General features: G+C 42.6%; 1 protein-coding gene across 1 annotated transcript; it reads left to right on the forward strand.

Annotated features, from left to right (window-relative positions):
* The first annotated feature begins 6,318 nt into the window (after nt 1-6,318).
* On the forward strand, nt 6,319-14,615 carry LOC124867946 (dnaJ homolog subfamily A member 3, mitochondrial-like). The gene is made up of 12 exons (XM_047364661.1): nt 6,319-6,563; nt 8,548-8,684; nt 8,794-8,877; nt 9,002-9,208; nt 10,318-10,470; nt 10,586-10,733; nt 10,860-10,924; nt 11,647-11,775; nt 12,091-12,206; nt 12,949-13,043; nt 13,858-13,989; nt 14,127-14,615. The coding sequence occupies exons 1-11, from the start codon at nt 6,359-6,361 to the stop codon at nt 13,974-13,976; spliced, it is 1,458 nt and encodes a 485-aa protein (XP_047220617.1). The 5' UTR covers nt 6,319-6,358; the 3' UTR covers nt 13,977-13,989; nt 14,127-14,615.
* The last annotated feature ends 4,587 nt before the right edge of the window (nt 14,616-19,202 follow it).

Below are 19,202 nucleotides of genomic sequence, written 5' to 3' on the forward strand. Positions count from 1 at the left end.
GAGTGTGGAGTGTCACGCTGGACATGGTTTGATATTTGCTCCCGCTCACTGATGATATGTGCTGTGCCCTGCAGCTATATCACCAGCTGTGTGTTTCTGAATGTAAGATGTTCAGTTTCCACTGTCTGTAAGATGACTCTGTTGTTGTCACATGGGTTTACATGAGCTTAATAAAGATTAAAAGAAAGCATGTGTTCTGTCTTCTTCTTTGATACTTCTTTGTGACATATTTATGAATGTCACAGTGGCTCTGGGATAGTACGTTCCTTATTAGTGGGAAATCTTGTGATTCTTTGACCACAGTTCAGAAACTACAGCCACAGGGCCCTCCAAAATGATTGGTTCTTCTTGGAAAAATATGTTAAAAAAAGCCTTGAAATAGATACATTTTACAGAATCATTATTGCCATACTCAGAACTTAAGATTCTCATAAAAATAAGTGAGATTTTTTATCTTTAATCCACAATTTGCTGTTTACCTGGAGTTTAAATTTGACTTGTCACATGCCCCTTTTCCACGAGATCTACTTGGGCCGTTTTGCAAGCATTTCCATTTCTTGATTTTCTTTGTCCTTTTTTTTTTTTTAATAGTGGATATTTGCACTCAACAGATTCAGGTGTGTTTTTCTCCCATTTGGATCATTTTACACATGAGAAGAACATATACAAGACATTCTCGCATATACAATAATACAAACATTACCCATATTTCATTTATTCATGTTTTTTTTATTTTTTATTTATTTAGTTAGTTTTTTACTGTTTTACACAGATTACTTTCATGTGTTAATGTCACACAGTAACAATTAATAGTGGCACAACGTACAAAACTGACGTCTAAAGGCTGGTTTTCAAGCCGCCAGAGTAGAGTGACTCTGAGCGGAGTGGAGCTGCGCGGAGCTGGAACCTTCAAAGGAAAAGGGACAATAAAGGACCAATTCTCTTAACCACTTTTCAACATGTGAAAGACCAAACAACATGACAGTCATGTAAAGCAGATGCGTGTTAATCTTAGTCAGTCAGAAAATGGCTACAACTTAGCCACTATGCTACTTATACTAACCTTGACTTAAAAAGTTTAAAACAACTGGAGCTGTAACCAACCAGGCTGGATGAGCACTTAAGTTTATTTTGCAAGCAGAGGATGGTAAGGTAAAAATAAATCTTAGAAGTTCATCAGTTAAAACACATTTTCTGCTCTGCTGTCTTAAACATAATTTAAAGAGTTTGATACTGCAACTTTAACTGGAACTGTTTGTTAACCAAAAGCTATAAGAATCTTGCTAGAGTGCATACCATCATGAACTCTTTGAAATATCAGAACATGCTACATAAACAGTTGATTTCCTCTGCCAAAAAACAGGAAAAGATAGGCAGTATAACAACTGAGAACCATAAGGCCAAAACACAAAAAGGTTCACCAGAATTCATCTTTTTCCACTGCCATCTTAGTTCCCAAACCTAAATCCATTAGAAAGCCTGCAGGGTGGGCTGATTAAAGGACAGCATAACAAAAATCCCAGGACTGAACAATCTAGACAGGTCCTGCAAGGAGGAAAGGTCAAAGATCCCTCTCTCTGTATGCTCCAACCTTGTGAAATGTTGTAGAAGATGGCAATGTCTGTCCTGTTGTCAGAATTATGTTGTGCAAAGTAAAGGTTAGAGTAAAGTTTGCATGTTCTCCCACTTCATGTACAGGTTCTTTCCAGGTACTTCAGCAATCCTGCATGGACTAAGCAGGTTTAGAGGATGGATGGATGGATGGATGGATGGATGGATGGATGGATCTTTCTTTGGATTTTGACTGCTTTTGTATATTGTCCCAAAGTGTAAAAAAACTGGCAGGAAATTTTATAGTATTTGATCTGAAGTATCTCAGGTATATGCACATCACAATACGTACAATGTCAATGTCTATATCATCAGCAGACAATGTCTCCCCCTCCATGCATGTAGCTGTTGCAGAACTGGAGAGCTCCTTTAGTGAAAGATGCATGCATCCAAGGTGAACACAGGAGTGTTATCGCAGGTCCTTCCTCCCTACGCTCCCAATGAACACAAACTCAACAAGCTGTTTACATCCCTGCTTTATTTGCATAGTTGTTCCATAAAACTATGCAAATGCTCTTCTAAATAGTATTTTGTTGTTTTTTGCACCAAAATTCAGGCAAATTTTATTGTTCAGTCCCTTAATCTTGTTGTTGTTATTATATTTTACCTTTTGTGCATCTGCATGCCTTCATTTTGCCTGTAGCTTCCTCCGGCAGTCTAAATTGCCCTCAGGAGTGAGTGTTTGCATGCAGGTTTTCTTTTGTCCTGTGTTTTCCTGTGATATACTGGCGATCCAAATCGGTTACACCTTGTCTATACCCTGAGTGGGTACAGAAAATGGATGGATGGATATAATATCCACGGCGATCTTCTTTACAGCAGAAAAAAGGCCTTTTAACTAGGATACAAAATGTATTTCTAAGAGAGTGAAGTTTATATTACTGCATTGCACATTTTGGTTGTGATCTGGTCCACATAGACTCACAGCTGGGATTGCAGTTTGCTTTGCAGACGGGAGGGAATGAGAGAAAGAAGGCATTAAGCAAGAAAGAAACACAAAAAGAGAGTTTCAGTTAGTGAGGCATACTGTCAGGATGTGAGGTTTTGGACTTTGTGTTTTGTTTTGTTTACTGTTTACTAGAAGTTTCTTGTTTATGGTTTTGTATGTGTGTTTTCTGTTTTTCCTATAGTTTTCTTCCGCCCCCCAGTGTGTTCTCTCACCCTTTGTTCCCTTGGCGTTGCTCTCTTGTTCTTTGAATGGTTTCATTATTATTATTATTATTATTGTTATTAGTCCTCCGGTCCCTTTAGCCTTGTTCCTCTTGTTTATCCTTGTTCTCTATTTCCTCCTTTATAGGTTACCTTTAGTTATTGTTTACTTTTATTCTAGTCCTTGTTTCCTCTGCTTCACCCTCAGTTTTGGTTCAGTCAGTGTTTGTTTAGGGTTGTTTACTTTTTAGTCAGGGTTCTCTTTTGGTTCCTATTCTGTTAAGTGCTTAGGTTGTTGTGTTCCCTTCAGTTTCTCAGTTTCCTTCAGTTCATGTTTATCCCTGATTCTTATGCTTTATTTTTATCTTGGTTTATAGTTTCATTTAGGTCTGCTTACTGTCTTGTCTTTAGTCCCTTTCCTCATGCTTTGGTTTTATTAGGTTCACCTGCTCCCTCTGCCTCCCAGCCTCCTTGTGCCACCTGTTCCCTGTTCCTTTGATTACCTGCCTTTGTTTTCTCTCTGCATATCAGTTGGTTTGTTTTATTATGTTTTTGTGGGTTCCTTGCATTACAACTCGACCCTGCCATGAGTCTCCATGTTCCTGCAGTGTCTGTGATGTAAGTGTTTGGATCTTGACCCTGTTCAGTACCTGCATTGTTTTTGTTACGTTTTTGACCTTTTTGAATAAAGCTGAGAGACTGCTTTGTAATGTGCTTCCTAAGCTCTTGTCTGTGCTTTGGTCCAACCCAAAACCCCACCGTGACACATACTAACATCCACTCCCTTGTAAAATGTCCAGACATATGACAGGTTAGATTTTTTTTTCTTAGCTTTTGTTTTACATCCAAACCACCTGGCACATCAAATGTCTTTCCCTGGTGTTGTTATATACAGGTCCTTCTCAAAATATTAGCATATTGTGATAAAGTTCATTATTTTCCATAATGTCATGATAAAAATTTAACATTCATATATTTTAGATTCATTGCACACTAACTGAAATATTTCAGGTCTTTCATTGTCTTAATACAGATGATTTTGGCATACAGCTCATGAAAACCCAAAATTCCTATCTCACAAAATTAGCATATCATTAAAAGGGTCTCTAAACGAGCTATGAACCTAATCGTCTGAATCAACGAGTTAACTCTAAACACCTGCAAATGATTCCTGAGGCCTTTAAAACTCCCAGCCTGGTTCATCACTCAAAACCCCAATCATGGGTAAGACTGCCGACCTGACTGCTGTCCAGAAGGCCACTATTGACACCCTCAAGCAAGAGGGTAAGACACAGACAGAAATTTCTGAACGAATAGGCTGTTCCCAGAGTGCTGTATCAAGGCACCTCAGTGGGAAGTCTGTGGGAAGGAAAAAGTGTGGCAGAAAACGCTGCACAATGAGAAGAGGTGACCGGACCCTGAGGAAGATTGTGGAGAAGGGCCGATTCCAGACCTTGGGGGACCTGCGGAAGCAGTGGACTGAGTCTGGAGTAGAAACATCCAGAGCCACCGTGCACAGGCGTGTGCAGGAAATGGGCTACAGGTGCCGCATTTCCCAGACCTGGGCTACAGAGAAGCAGCACTGGACTGTTGCTCAGTGGTCCAAAGTACTTTTTTCGGATGAAAGCAAATTCTGCATGTCATTTGGAAATCAAGGTGCCAGAGTCTGGAGGAAGACTGGGGAGAAGGAAATGCCAAAATGCCAGAAGTCCAGTGTCAAGTACCCACAGTCAGTGATGGTCTGGGGTGCCGTGTCAGCTGCTGGTGTTGGTCCACTGTGTTTTATCAAGGGCAGGATCAATGCAGCTAGCTATCAGGAGATTTTGGAGCAGTTCATGCTTCCATCTGCTGAAAAGCTTTATGGAGATGAAGATTTCATTTTTCAGCACGACCTGGCACCTGCTCGCAGTGCCAAAACCACTGGTAAATGGTTTACTGACCATGGTATCACTGTGCTCAATTGGCCTGCCAACTCTCCTGACCTGAACCCCACAGAGAATCTGTGGGATATTGTGAAGAGAACGTTGAGAGACTCAAGACCCAACACTCTGGATGAGCTAAAGGCCACTATCGAAGCATCCTGGGCCTCCATAAGACCTCAGCAGTGCCACAGGCTGATTGCCTCCATGCCACGCCGCATTGAAGCAGTCATTTCTGCAAAAGGATTCCCGACCAAGTATTGAGTGCATAACTGTACATGATTATTTGAAGGTTGACGTTTTTTGTATTAAAAACACTTTTCTTTTATTGGTCGGATGAAATATGCTAATTTTGTGAGATAGGAATTTTGGGTTTTCATGAGCTGTATGCCACAATCATCCGTATTAAGACAATAAAAGACCTGAAATATTTCAGTTAGTGTGCAATGAATCTAAAATATATGAATGTTAAATTTTCATCATTACATTATGGAAAATAATGAACTTTATCACAATATGCTAATATTTTGAGAAGGACCTGTAGTTGAATGGGAATACCTCAGAAATCCATTTGACCCATTATCTTGCTTGTAATGCCATTCTTTTTTCTGCTAGAAAGTGAGTTTTACCACATAAAATTATGACCAAAACCTAAAAATGTTATAATTTTTTTAATCAAATGCCTGACAGCATCTGTGAATGGACCTACTTTCAGCAAATCTGTTTTTTTTTTTTCAGATGCTCTAAATTACTTATGTTGAGCATTAGACTCTAAGCTTGAATTTACACCCTTTTATTTAATTTGCCTTTTTGTGTGTCAATCAAATAATCAATGTTTATTAAAGACACTTAATAAACAACAGAAACTTTATCTTTTTAAAATAATCATACCATTATTTATTTCCTAAATTGTATTAAATAATACACGACATGAATGGCCCTGTTATGCACACATGCCATCAGGCTTTTAATGAGTTTTGAACCTTCTCACGAGTAAACACAATGGCCACTGTCTGTTCACTTTGCTGCTGCAGCCAGTCCTGGATTATTATATTGTTTACACAGTAGTAAATTATCAAGGCACCTGTCAGCTCAATATCGCCATCTATTGTTTTTAGGAGGCAATGACTTTTTTTCTTTTTTTTGTGTAAAACTAATTATTAGCAAATGCTCCAAACTGTTAAAATTAATCCGAACAACCTTTTTTTATTATTATCTTGCCCCCCTCCTTCCTAAAAAAAAAAAATTATTTTATTAGTTATTTTGGTCGGGTTTTGTTAAACGGTTCGCCATTAATATGACATAAATTATTAAAAGAATTTCACGGCAGCAAACCCCATTTTAAAAACGATAAAAACAAACAAACATATCAACAAACGTATCTGATTTGATCCCTGTTTCAACAATAACTAAACTAAATGTAATAGTTCAGCACTAGAACAATTACGGTAAAAACTGCCATGACAGCTATTTATTTCTGATAAAACTACAAACATTTTTCTTTTGCCTGTGAACAAATGTTTTGCCGTGGGCTTACAAGAGGGCTTGTTTAATTAATTTAATATCATTTAATTTAATTTAATTTAATTTAATTTTGTTTTATTTTAAAAGGCAATTTCCGTTTTAAACCTACCACGCATGCGCACTCCTGCTACACAACAGCGGTAGTGACGACAAAAATGGCGTGCTCCGCTATCCGGCTGACAGCACGCCTGTTCAAAGCTTCAGTTTCTCCTGGACCTTCCAGCAGCCGCCTCTTCGTTGCTCCAAGCAGACATGGAGGAGTTATCCAAGCGGAAATCTGGCAGCTTTTCCGGGGAGGGATAGCGGCCAGCCTGAGCTCCTGGGCTCCCAGTAATGTGGTGACATTGAGCGCACAGTCAGGTGAGAGGAGTTATCTAACTCCAAACAAATAAATACTGCGGGTGTCTGACAGCTGTGGGGCTTTTGATAAAACCTGCAGGCTGCTGTAATATCCAGGTGGACTGGAGTGTAAAAGGCTGAGTGGAGTTTATCTGCATTTGTACGGTCAGCTAACCTTGGTGCAGGGATGATGCAACTGCTGCTGTGAAAGTTTTGCAGATTGAAAACACAGAAGGGTCTGCACCATCTCTGGTTGGGGTTTGCAAAGAGCAGATTCTACACGCAGTTCGTCTGGAAACAAATCGTGATTTATAACAAACATATATGCAGTAATGTTTATAAAACGTCCACCCGGATATTGGAGAGCCTCATTTTACATGTTGCCCTGACTTGTACTGTTTTGTGGTGTTATCACTGTATTACTTGCATTGAACCATTTGCTGTGGCAGCATGGAAATGCATTTAAGTAGCATAAATAAGGAAATCGGGTTAAAACGTACCTAAATTAATGTCTAACTTTTGATTAGTAACGTTTCTGTCACACCCAATTAATTAGAAGATTTCCAGTATTTATTTATTTTTTTTAAATCGTGTCCTGTCCGGTGGAGTAGCGCTCAGAATTGATGTCTGAGTGCCAATAAAAAGCCTAACAGATTTACTTTCACAAGTGGAGCATTACCGCTAACGCTTTAATGCTCTACTTGATATTTATAAAATAAACTTTATTAGAAACTGCTTTGGGATTATTCCAATTGTTAGGGACACGGAGACAGAAACAAAAAGGGAAAAAAACAAGAAGCACGAAAGAGTGAGAGGTGGGGCAGAAAGGAAAAATGGAGAGAAAGAGAAAAGAATTAAGGAAGGAAAGAAGATGAAGAGAATACAAGATAAGATCTTGCTTGCATCTAAACCTACAGAAACATTCATATTAACAGCTTTTTTTTTTTACCAAAAACTGCACGGTACTTACGAATGCAAGATGTAATTAGTGGTAAAAGCGGCTCAATATGGAACATTTGTGTATCTGTTAACACCTGAATCTAAAGAGCTGTGGGTCTGAGTGTGAGCGTGCTTGTGTATACAAGGTTTCTCCATTTAAAAATATGCAATAGTGAGTGTGAGGAGCCACAGACCTGCCCCCCTGGACCTGTGACAGATATGGAGGAGGTCCGAGCCATAGACATCCAAAGGCCCCCCAGAGTACAGGAACCCCAAGAGAACCACCGCTGGGACTACCGCAACCCCCCCATAGAAGAGCAGGGTAGAGACTCAGCCATGGACCCAGAGACCCGAGATACCGGGACATATCACTCCCCAAGCAGAGGCCCGACAGAGGCCAGGGGTCCAGGCCCTGGCAAGCAGCCACCGGGAGTGAGCCGGCACACACCCAAGCACCCAGGCCCGCAGACCGAGAACCACAAGGACACCAGCAGGGAGGAAATACGCCCCACATTTGATGGTGGCCTTAAACTGATCCAGGAGAGGGAGCAGTCCAAGACCGAACCTGACACAAAAAACAGGCACACACAGTCACAATCACACATTCCCACCCTCATGCGTACACATAAAAACACCCACGCACCCAACGTAAAGACTAACAACAATGGACTTCGTACACTCACTCACACTCCCCATACATACTCTATACTCCCAGGTCCAGGTGCTGATACCCCATAGGGGCAATCGGTACCCGGACCCAGGAGATGTTCCTCTCCCTCCGGGGTAGGAACACCACCACCAGCCCAGACTAGTGCCGGCACCACCCGAACCCGAGTGACCCCGGCCCGGACCCCGACCCCATTTCCAGTAGTTTTAACAAACTTAATGTGTTTAGGAAGTTTGTTAGTGTTTGACTCCTGTTCTTCACGGCAGTGATATCACTTTATTTGTATATAAATATGAGGATGCATAGTCTTTGTTTGAATAGGTTTGTTTTCAATATACGCAATAACATGCCAAACATATAGCTTTGTAATTCTTTTATTATTTTTCCTTTTCTCTACAGGGGTGAAATGTCCCCATGGCGTGAACTGCCGCTCTTTCCACTCCAGCTTCAGACTCACAAACAAGCAGGACTTTTATGAGATCTTGGGTGTTGCCCGCACTGCTTCACAGAAGGAAATCAAGAAGGCTTACTATCAGGTTTAAGGCACATTCAGACATTTGTCCAACCCAAAACTGACTTTTATTACAAGGCTTACTGTATTTAAATCCCATCACTTTACCTCCAACATATTTATCCTTTGCCCAGTTGGCTAAAAAGTACCATCCAGACACAAACCCAGATGATCCGGAGGCCAAAGAGAAGTTTGCCAAGCTGGCTGAAGCCTATGAGGTACCAAACTGTTATTCTTCGAGTTATTTAAAAATAATGGTTATAAGGTTTGAGCTTTAGTTATTCAAAGACGAGCTTTCAGCAGCACTATGTCACAGCTAAGTTCATTTATTTGTTTCTGTAGGTGCTGAGTGATGAGGTGAAGAGAAAACGGTATGATACGTACGGAGCAAACTTTGACCCGAGCCGAACTGGAGCGGGCAATCAGCAATACTACAGGGCAGGAGGGACCACGATAGACCCTGAAGAGCTCTTTAGGAAGATTTTTGGGGAGTTTGCTGGCAGCATGGGATTTGGAGACATTAACAGCATGTTTGACCAGAGGCCTGAGGTAACCAAGAAAACTGGATTTAAATACAGAGATGCAGTGGCTCTGAAAAGTGGACAAACCCCTGTTAATAGTGTGTGAGGGTGACATGGTAAATGTTTATAAAACTTTTTCCACCTTTGATTTGGCACATAAACTCTGTGATGTAACAGAAAACAATCAGTTTAGTTTGGGGAGAAAATGAAAAATATGAAACATAAATCTGTACTGTACTTTCATAAGTATGTACACCCTTAAACTAATCTTTTGTTGAAGCACCCGTTGATCTTTTTCTCAGCATATTGTTTTTGTTAGTAAGAATCTGTCAGCACACCACATCGTGACTTGGCTATATTTGACTAGTCTACCTTGTAAAAATCCTTCAAATTAGGAGGACATCTGATGTCCACTGCCATCTTCAGGAAACCCCACAAGTTTTCTGTACAGCTTCATTTTGGACTCTGGCTAGGCCGTTCCAAAACCTAGATTTTCTTCTGGGGGAAGCCATTTTGTTGACCTGAAGGTATGCTTGTACTCACAGTGGTGCTGAGAAATTAAACGCATCTTCAGCTTCGTAGCAGCTGATAGTTTTGGATCAAAACTGAATGGTATCTGGAACTGTTGGTCTCCATGTCCAATTTTGGAGAAGCAGATTTTTTTTTGTAATGCTGCTCTTTTACTATATTTCCTCTAATTTTGTATGACTGTCTTCACTGTGTTCTGTTGTATATTGAATGCTGTGGAAATCTATTTTATACCCATCTTCTTACTGATAAATTTGTATAGTGAGATTGTTTTGACTCTTTATTTCCTATTTGCACTTTATGACTTTAGCTAAAAAATATAAAAAAAGCAAATGTCATAAAATCCTACAAGGTCAGCTGAATTTTAATTATTCTAACCAAAAATATACCCTAAAAGATTGTTTTAGTTTACAGGATATATAATAATTATATAATAATTAAGTTTTGAAGTGATTTATCATGACTCATTTTTGGGACATACGTTTTAGATCCACTGTATCTACGTCTTTAAAGTCTAACATACACTTGGAAAGCCTTTTTTGAAACATTAAATGTAGCATGCATTTAAAATATGTGCTTTACATTGAAAAGACTTCTTTTCTTCTACAGTATGTGATGGAGCTCATGTTTTCTGAGGCAGCGAAGGGTGCCAGTAAACAGCTGAGTGTGAACCTCGATGACAACTGTCCAAGATGTGATGGGATGGGCAATGAGCCGGGCACCCGGGCGTCTCGGTGTCAGTACTGCAACGGCACCGGAGTGGTTCGTTTCAGACTGCATTCAGACACCTTTTAGCCCGTCAGATTGGACCAGCACTGAGGACTTCATTGATTATACATCTAGTCAGAATATTTTCGTTTCGTCTTTCCTCCTGCAGGAGTCGATCAGCACCGGTCCTTTCATGATGCGCAGCACGTGTCGGCGGTGCGGTGGGAAAGGGACCATCATAAACACACCCTGCGCACTGTGCCGAGGATCGGGCCAAATGAAAAAGAAACAGACTGTGACGGTGCCGGTGCCGGCAGGTGGGTTCTCCCATTCTGTAGATGGATAAATAAATTGCAAGAATTAACAAAGTCTGTGCTTGACATGCAGAATATTGTCACGTTAATTTTGAAGCCCTCATTGAATATGTTTGGCTTTTTCTGCAGGTGTGGAAAATGGTCAAACTGTGCGCATGGCAGTAGGGACAAAAGAAATCCTTATAACATTTAGGGTAAGTTTTGAAAGTTGAATAGCTAAAATACAAGCAATGTTATTTTTTTTTCTTTTTTTCCCTTGAAAATATAGTTTTTTGCTTTAAAATTATCAAGCAATGCAGGATTTATCCACCAATCAGTCTGGATTGATTTTTGTTTTGTTTGTTTCTTAGTTTTTTCATAGATGCCATCCACTCTCCTCAGATTTGTGTTTTGGTCTTTAATGAAGCTCCTTCTACCATTTAGTGCTCATTGTATTATAGTTGACCGTTTAGTTTGAATATAAATACATAAAGATATGCAGAATAAACTATTCTAACAACTAGACAAGCAAGCAGCTTGGTTTAGTTAGCTGATAGAAATATTACTACATTTTATTTTTTCTCAGAAAGTGAGTCCGAATCCAAAGGTTGTCAGGATTTTATTTGATGAACGTCACTGCAGCAGTTTTTGGAGCAGCAGTTTTTGAAGCAGCTGTTTTATGTCTTGATCTATGATTTCATTGGATGTGCTTGATGGCAAGTAAAAAAGGTTAATAACTGGTTTTCTTGAGGTGTAAACTGTTAGTACCCTTTATATTATAGTGACGAACTAAAGTAGTAATGATGTACTCAGAGTTTGATGAACTAGGATAATAAATAAAATGTTGCATATCAAAACCAACCCTTAGCAGTGGATAATCTGTAGAACATATTGCAGTTTGTGTGTTTTACCAGTTTGATATATTTGAAACTTGCAGGTCCAGAAAAGCCCAGTATTTAGACGGAATGGAGCAGACGTCCACTCGGATACTTTTATCTCTATAGCCCAGGCCATCCTTGGAGGCACAGCCACAACACAGGGCCTGTATGAAACCATCAGTATAGTGGTGAGTAATCGACAGAGCTGGATCTCTTAAACATAACTCATAATCATTAAAAATGTTCATTTGTATTCATTCTTTCACATATTGAACATTTATGCGCCAGTTAAATTGTCTTTGGTTTTACTTTTTAATGTATCACATTTGTGTGTCTACATGGTTTGGGGTGACGTTCAAGTCAGTTTTTCTCTTTTCCACCATAAACTGTGTGTTAATTACTGTTGAATTTAGGACGTTCTCGGCATCACGTAGCGTTTCATATAGGGATGCATACTTTGATCTCATGCATTTTATCACACAAACTGCTGCCTGTGTTTTCAGATCCCCTCTGGATGTCGGGCTGATCAGGTAATCAGATTACAGGGGAAAGGCATTCGGAGGATGAACAGCTACAGTTATGGAGATCATTATGTTCACATCAAGATCAAAGTGCCGACGTAAGACCCTCACATCTGTTTTCCCCTGTTTAGGACTGTCTTTCTTCTGGAATTTATTTTTCAAACAAACTTATTCAGATAGCCGTTTTTGAATTTGAAGATAATTTTAATAAAAATGTTGATGTCTCTTAATTCATGCACCGTCAATCCTGAAATTATTACTAAGTTTGGCAGACGTGGGTTTAAAGTAGTGATTTAATTTGACCAAGATGTTTCATCTGACTAAAAGAAACATCTTGGTAAAATTATGGAGTGGCCCATCCCGAATCTTGACTTGAATCTGATAGAGGAGCTAAAAAATTAGGGAGATGGTGAGGAGCTCATCATCAAAGACAAATTGTCAGAATACCAGTGGAAAAATCTCATTATTGTGAAGCGTATATTTAATTTTTCGACATGCCATTTATTTATTTATTCATTCATTTATTCAAATGGAATTTCTTTTTAGAATTTTTTTTATCTTTTAAGAGATCCCTTTCATGTCAGACAGAAACTTCTTGGTTGAAATATAATCTGTTAGGGTGTGAATAATTTTGGAAATTCACAAATTTCCCAGGTTCAAATATTTTTAGAATAAATAAATACAAATAATCTACAAGAATGTAGCAATGACTGAACTCAATATCATACTAAAATATTTCATCTTTATTGCCTGAAAATGTCAAGAAATCTGTCATTCATACTTTAAGACATCTTGATTTGAATTGTTTCATTTAGCTTGTGCGGTCTACTTTTACTGCAGGAAGTTAACTAGAAGCCAGCGTTCTTTGTTGCTGAGCTATGCGGAGGAGGAGACGGATGTTCAGGGGTCTGTCAACGGTGTCGACTCTTCAGCAGGTCTGGAAGACGCTTCTGATCAATTGTTGTAGATGAAGTTGGATGAAGCCGACTCAAACCAAAATCACGTTTATTTGACTAATAAATACATAGATTCAGACATCCAGCTACTTAGCCTATTGTAGCATAGCAGCCCCCTCTTTTGGAAGAAAGTATAATTGAATAATAATAATTGAATGGGAATCATCTGTGTTGTTAAATGCAATAAAAGGAATAAATAAGCAAGAAGGTGTGAGTTTTAGGTGATAGAATGTCATGGCAGACCAGTTAAACTATTACACAATGCTTCTGTGTGCTGATTTTCCACATAAAATGAAAAAAATTGAAGTTATAAGACAAAAAGTCTGTCATTACACCTCTTCTCCAACGAAGGTCCCTTTCTGTAAAAATCTTCCTATGTAACTTTGCAAATCAGTGACTAGCAGCTACATCCTGTAATAGTTGGCCTAGTCTGGCATGATATTCATGCATCTAAAATTTGCAAAACACATCTGTTTATTCTCAGCTTTTATTACACAAATCAGGCAAAAAGTTGCAATGACTGCTGTTCAAATCGTAGTGTCTGCTTTTCCCCCCAAAGGAGGCTTGAATCTGTCTGTCTGTCTGTCTGTCTGTCTGTCTGTCTGTTATGTGCCAAGCTTTGTATATTTCTGTTATGACTGCAGTGGTTCATGTTATTTTTGTACTTTAAAATTACCTTACTATCATTTCTCATCAGAGTTAAACCTCTTGGTCCAAATCAAGCTTTATTCCACATAATTTAGGTCTCTCAACTTGGTGTCCTCTCACCTGATAAAATGCCTTCTTTATCCAGGAGGGGGCAGCAGCACCACAGACTCCAGCACAAAGTCGACCTCATCTGAGGAGGAGACGCAGAACAAACAGGAGGAGGAAGGAGGCTTCTTTTCCAGACTAAAGAAAATGTTTAGCTAACATCCAGGAGCAGGTCAGATATTTTAACTCCTAACTGCTTTCCTGACAGACGATGGATTTGAAAAGTATTTTTTAACTAACAATAGCAACACAGAATTAAGTGTAGGGTTGCTGTGTGTTATTCTTACATGTGAATTCTAATATTTGCAGATAACATAAAAATGGGAAGACTGGACCTCCAGGACACTGTCTGGGGAAATTAAGCAAAAGGAAGAGCTAGCCCATGTAGGGTTTGTTGTTGTAGACTGGTTGGCAAACCAGCATGGTTTTATCCACACACACTTCACTACAGACAGAAGTTGGCTGAGTACTCAAGATCTGCTCAAATAAAGTTCTCTCTGTGAAGCAGCTTCATAGATGGAAATAGTCTACTACAACCTTACAAAACTCTACGAGCAAAGAAGGCAATACCAGCTTAAGGAAGTCTGATAAGAATAAATCATGTAAATGGGAAGCATATTAAATCATGACCTTTTTATTTATTTTTGTGGAACTTCATTGGTTTGCTTAGTTATAATATAAGTTAGCCATGATTAGGGATGGTTTATTCAACCCCTAATATATATAACATGTTTAAAGCCAAAGAAACATCCAATCCAAATAAGCATTTTCCATGTATTAAAAAAAAGATAAACTTCAGCCTTATATTTACGGTTTTTATTCTTGTTTTTTTTATTATTCTTATTTGTCTTTATTCATTCGTTCGTTCGTCGTCTTCCGCTTATCCAGGACCGGGTCGCGGGGGCAGCAGACTCAGCAGAGACGCCCAGACGTTCCTCTCTCCAGACACCTGCTCCAGCTCCTCCAGGGGGAGCCCAAGGCGTTCCCAGGCCAGCCGAGAGACATAGTCCCTCCAGCGTGTCCTGGGCCGTCCCCTGGGCCTCCTCCCGGTGGGACGTGCCTGGAACACCTCCCGAGGAAGGCGTCCAGGAGGCATCCGGTATAGATGCCCGAGCCACCTCAACTAGCTCCTCTCGATGTGGAGGAGCAGCGGCTCTACTCCGAGCCCCTCCCGGATGGCCGAGCTCCTCACCCTATCTCTAAGGGAGTGCCCGGCCACCCTACGGAGGAAGCTCATTTCAGCCGCTTGTATCCGTGATCTCGTTCTTTCGGTCATGACCCAAAGTTCATGGCCATAGGTGAGGGTAGGAACGTAGACCGACCAGTAAATTGAGAGCTTTGCTTTTCGGCTCAGCTCTCTCTTCACCACAATGGACCGGCACAGCGCCCCCATTACTGTGGCAGCCGCACCGATCCGTCTGTCGATCTCCCGCTCCATTCTTCCCTCACTCGTGAACAAGACCCCGAGATACTTAAACTCCTCCACTTGAGGCAGGAACTCCCCTCCAACCTGAAGAGGACAAGCCACCCTTTTCCGGTCGAGTACCATGGCCTCGGACTTGGAGGAGCTGATCCTCATCCCAGCCGCTTCACACTCGGCTGCGAACCGCCACAGCGCATGCTGTAGGTCTTGGCTAGAGGGGGCCAGCAGGACCACGTCATCCGCAAAAAGAAGAGACGAAATCCACTGGTCCCCAAACCAGACCCCCTCCGGCCCTTGGCTGCGTCTAGAAATCCTGTCCATAAAAGTTATGAACAGGACCGGCGACAAAGGGCAGCCCTGCCGGAGTCCAACATGCACTGGGAACAGGTCCGACTTAGTGCCGGCAATGCGGACCAAACTCCTGCTCCGCTCGTACAGGGACCGGATGGCCCCTAATAAAGGGCCCCCGATTCCATACTCCTGGAGCACCCCCCACAGGGCATCACGAGGGACACAGTCGAATGCCTTCTCCAGGTCCACAAAACACATGTGAACCGGTTGGGCAAACTCCCATGAACCCTCGAGCACCCTGTAGAGGGTATAGAGCTGGTCCAGTGTTCCACGGCTGGGACGAAAACCACACTGTTCCTCCTGAAGCCGAGGTTCGACTATCGGTCGGACTCTCCTCTCCAATACCCTGGCGTAGGCCTTACCAGGGAGGCTGAGGAGTGTGATCCCCCTGTAGTTGGAACACACCCTCCGGTCCCCCTTCTTATAAAGGGGGACCACCACCCCAGTCTGCCAGTCCAGAGGCACTGTCCCCGACCGCCACGCAATGTTGAAGAGGCGTGTCAACCATGACAGCCCTACAACATCCAGACACTTGAGGTACTCAGGGCGGATCTCATCCACCCCCGAAGCCTTGCCACCGCGGAGCTTTTTAACCACCTCGGTGACTTCAGCCTGGGTGATGAAAGAGTCCAACCCCGAGTCCCCAGCCTCTGTTTCCACCACGGAATGTGTGATGGCAGGATTGAGGAGGTCCTCGAAGTACTCCTTCCACCGCCCGATAATGTCCTCAGTCGAGGTCAGCAGTCTCCCGCCCCCACTATAAACAGTGTTGGCAGAGCACTGCTTCCCCCTCCTGAGGCGTCGGACGGTTTGCCAGAATCGCTTCGAGGCCAACCGGTAGTCCTTCTCCATGGCCTCACTGAACTCTTCCCAGGCCCGAGTTTTTGCCTCTGCCACAGCCCGGGCCGCAGCACGCTTGGCCTCACGGTACCCGTCAGCCGCCTCAGGAGTCCCACAAGCCAACCACAGCCGATAGGACTCCTTCTTCAGCTTAACAGCATCCCTTACTGCCGGTGTCCACCACCGGGTTCTGGGATTGCCGCCACGACAGGCACCGCAGACCTTACGGCTGCAGCTATGGGCAGCAGCATCGACAATAGATGCAGAGAACATGGTCCACTCTGAGTCTATGTCTCCAACATCCCCCGGGATCTGGTCGAAGCTCTCCCGGAGGTGGGAGTTGAATACATCCCTGGCCGAGGGCTCCGCCAGGCGTTCCCAGCAGACCCTCACTATGCGCTTGGGCCTGCCGAGTCTGTCCGGCTTTCTCCTCCTCCAGCGGATCCAACTCACCACCAGGTGATGATCAGTGGACTGCTCAGCCCCTCTCTTCACCCGAGTGTCCAAAACATGCGGCCGAAGGTCTGATGATACGACAACAAAGTCGATCATCGACCTCCTGCCTAGGGTGTCCTGGTGCCAAGTGCACTGATGGACACCCTTATGTTTGAACATGGTGTTCGTTATGGACAATCCGTGACTAGCGCAGAAGTCCAATAACAAAACACCACTCGGATTCAGATCGGGGAGGCCATTCCTCCCGATCACGCCTCTCCAGGTGTCACTGTCGTTCCCCACGTGGGCGTTGAAGTCCCCCAGCAGAATAATGGAGTCCCCGGGAGGGGCACTATCCAGCACCCCCGACAGGGACGCCAAGAAGGCAGGGTACTCTGCACTACCACTCGGCCCGTAGGCTGAAATGATAGTCAGAGACCTCTCCCCAACCCGGAGGCGCAGGGATACAACCCTCTCATCCACTGGGGTAAACCCCAACACGAGACGGCTGAGCTGGGGGGCAACAAGCAAACCCACACCAGCCCGCCGCCTCTCCCCGTGGGCCACTCCAGAGTAGAACAGAGTCCAACCCCTCTCAAGGAGATGGGTTCCAGAGCCCACGCCGTGCGTGGAGGCGAGCCCGACTATTTCTAGTCGATATCTCTCGACCTCCCGCACAAGCTCAGACTCCTTCCCCCCCAGCGAGGTGACATTCCACGTCCCTAGAGCCAGCCTAAGCATCCGGGGATCGGGCCGTTGAGGTCTCCACCTTCGTCCGCCACCCAATCCTCTTTGCACCGGTCCCTCACGGTTCCCCCTGCAGGTGGTGGGCCCACTGGAGGATGGCCTCGCGTCTCTCGTTCGGGCTTGGCCCGGCCGGGTCCCGCGAGGAGCAACCCGGCCACCAGGCGCTCTCCGACGAGTCCCGACCCCAGGCCTGGCTCCAGGGTGGGACCCCGGCTCCGCCGTACCGGGCGACGTCACGTGCCTCGATATTGTGTTCTTCATGAGGGGTTCTTGAACCATTCTTTGTCTGACCCATCACCTAGAACCTGTTTGCCATGGGAGACCCTACCAGGGGCATTTAGGCCCCAGACAACATAGCCTCTAGGATCATTTGAGCACTCAAACCCCTCCACCACGTTAAGGTGACGGTTCTTAATTCTTTTCAGTGTTTTTTTTTTTCATTTACAAAGGCTCAAGGCATGATGGATTAAACTGCAAAATTAAATGGCTTTGGTTATTATCTTCTCCAGTGTAGAGCGCTGGCTTAGACTGTCTTCAATGAAAGAAGATGATGTTCCCACATATTACAGTGTCCCAACTAGACATGCTTTTCATTGTTTTAACAGTCAAAGCCTCAAAATGAACTCAGTTTCTCAGAGTTAAATTAGTTATCCAACCCTTAGAGTTTGACTGCAGGTCAGTTCAACATGTGAAAGACTCTATGTCCCTGTAGCAATATTAAACTTTAATCCATGAGAATAATGTAATTAATGTGAAAAGTAAGCGAAAGTTCCTCTACATTTTGGAGGTTTGACAGGCGAGGATCTCCAGATATGTATTTTATTTAAAAGAAGAATCCAGCAGTGGTTCAAAGTGCAACACGCCTTCTACATTTCACAGGAAGTGCAGAAATCCATTTTTATTCATCATATTAAAAAGGTTTACCTAATGCGGATTAAAGTAATGTGTTTATTTGTGTCTTCTTTTTCTGTAGAGCTAAATCAATCCCTTTTTAGCCTGAATGTCCTAACAAACTATTTGCCTTAAGGAAATAGTCTTTGAACATGGTACAAGTCTAAAAAAAGTTTGAAGTGGATTGGTTTTCATTTCGTATTTACAGCTGCAAGTATGTTGGGGTATGTGTCTACCCACTCTTCACACATCTGCACTAAAGTTTTCCCTTTTATTGTTAAATAGTTCATTTTCAGTCATATTGGATAGAAAGCATATTTAAAAAGCAATTTGCCTCTGATTCTCATTTTGTTTTAGGTGTGGGCTTTGACAAGGTCATTCGGACACATAAATATGCTTTGATCTAAACCAGTGGTTCTTAATCCTGGTCCTCAGGGAACCACCGTCCTGCATGTTCCAAGTGTTTCTGAGCTACTACACACCTAACTTGAATGAATGGTGGTTTAAGAGGCTTCTGGAGCACTCGGGGGCATGCTGAGGAGGTGATGCAATAATCAGGTGTGCATGAAGGACATTGGGCCCTGAGGATCAGGATTGAGAACCATTGCTCTAATCACTGAAGCTCTGGCTATAAGTTTATGATTACTGTTGTGCTTCAGATTTAACCTTTACCTCAGTCCCATTTTTGCTAGAATTGC

Source organism: Girardinichthys multiradiatus, chromosome 5 (assembly GCF_021462225.1).
Source record: "Girardinichthys multiradiatus isolate DD_20200921_A chromosome 5, DD_fGirMul_XY1, whole genome shotgun sequence".
Classification (NCBI taxonomy): domain Eukaryota; kingdom Metazoa; phylum Chordata; class Actinopteri; order Cyprinodontiformes; family Goodeidae; genus Girardinichthys; species Girardinichthys multiradiatus.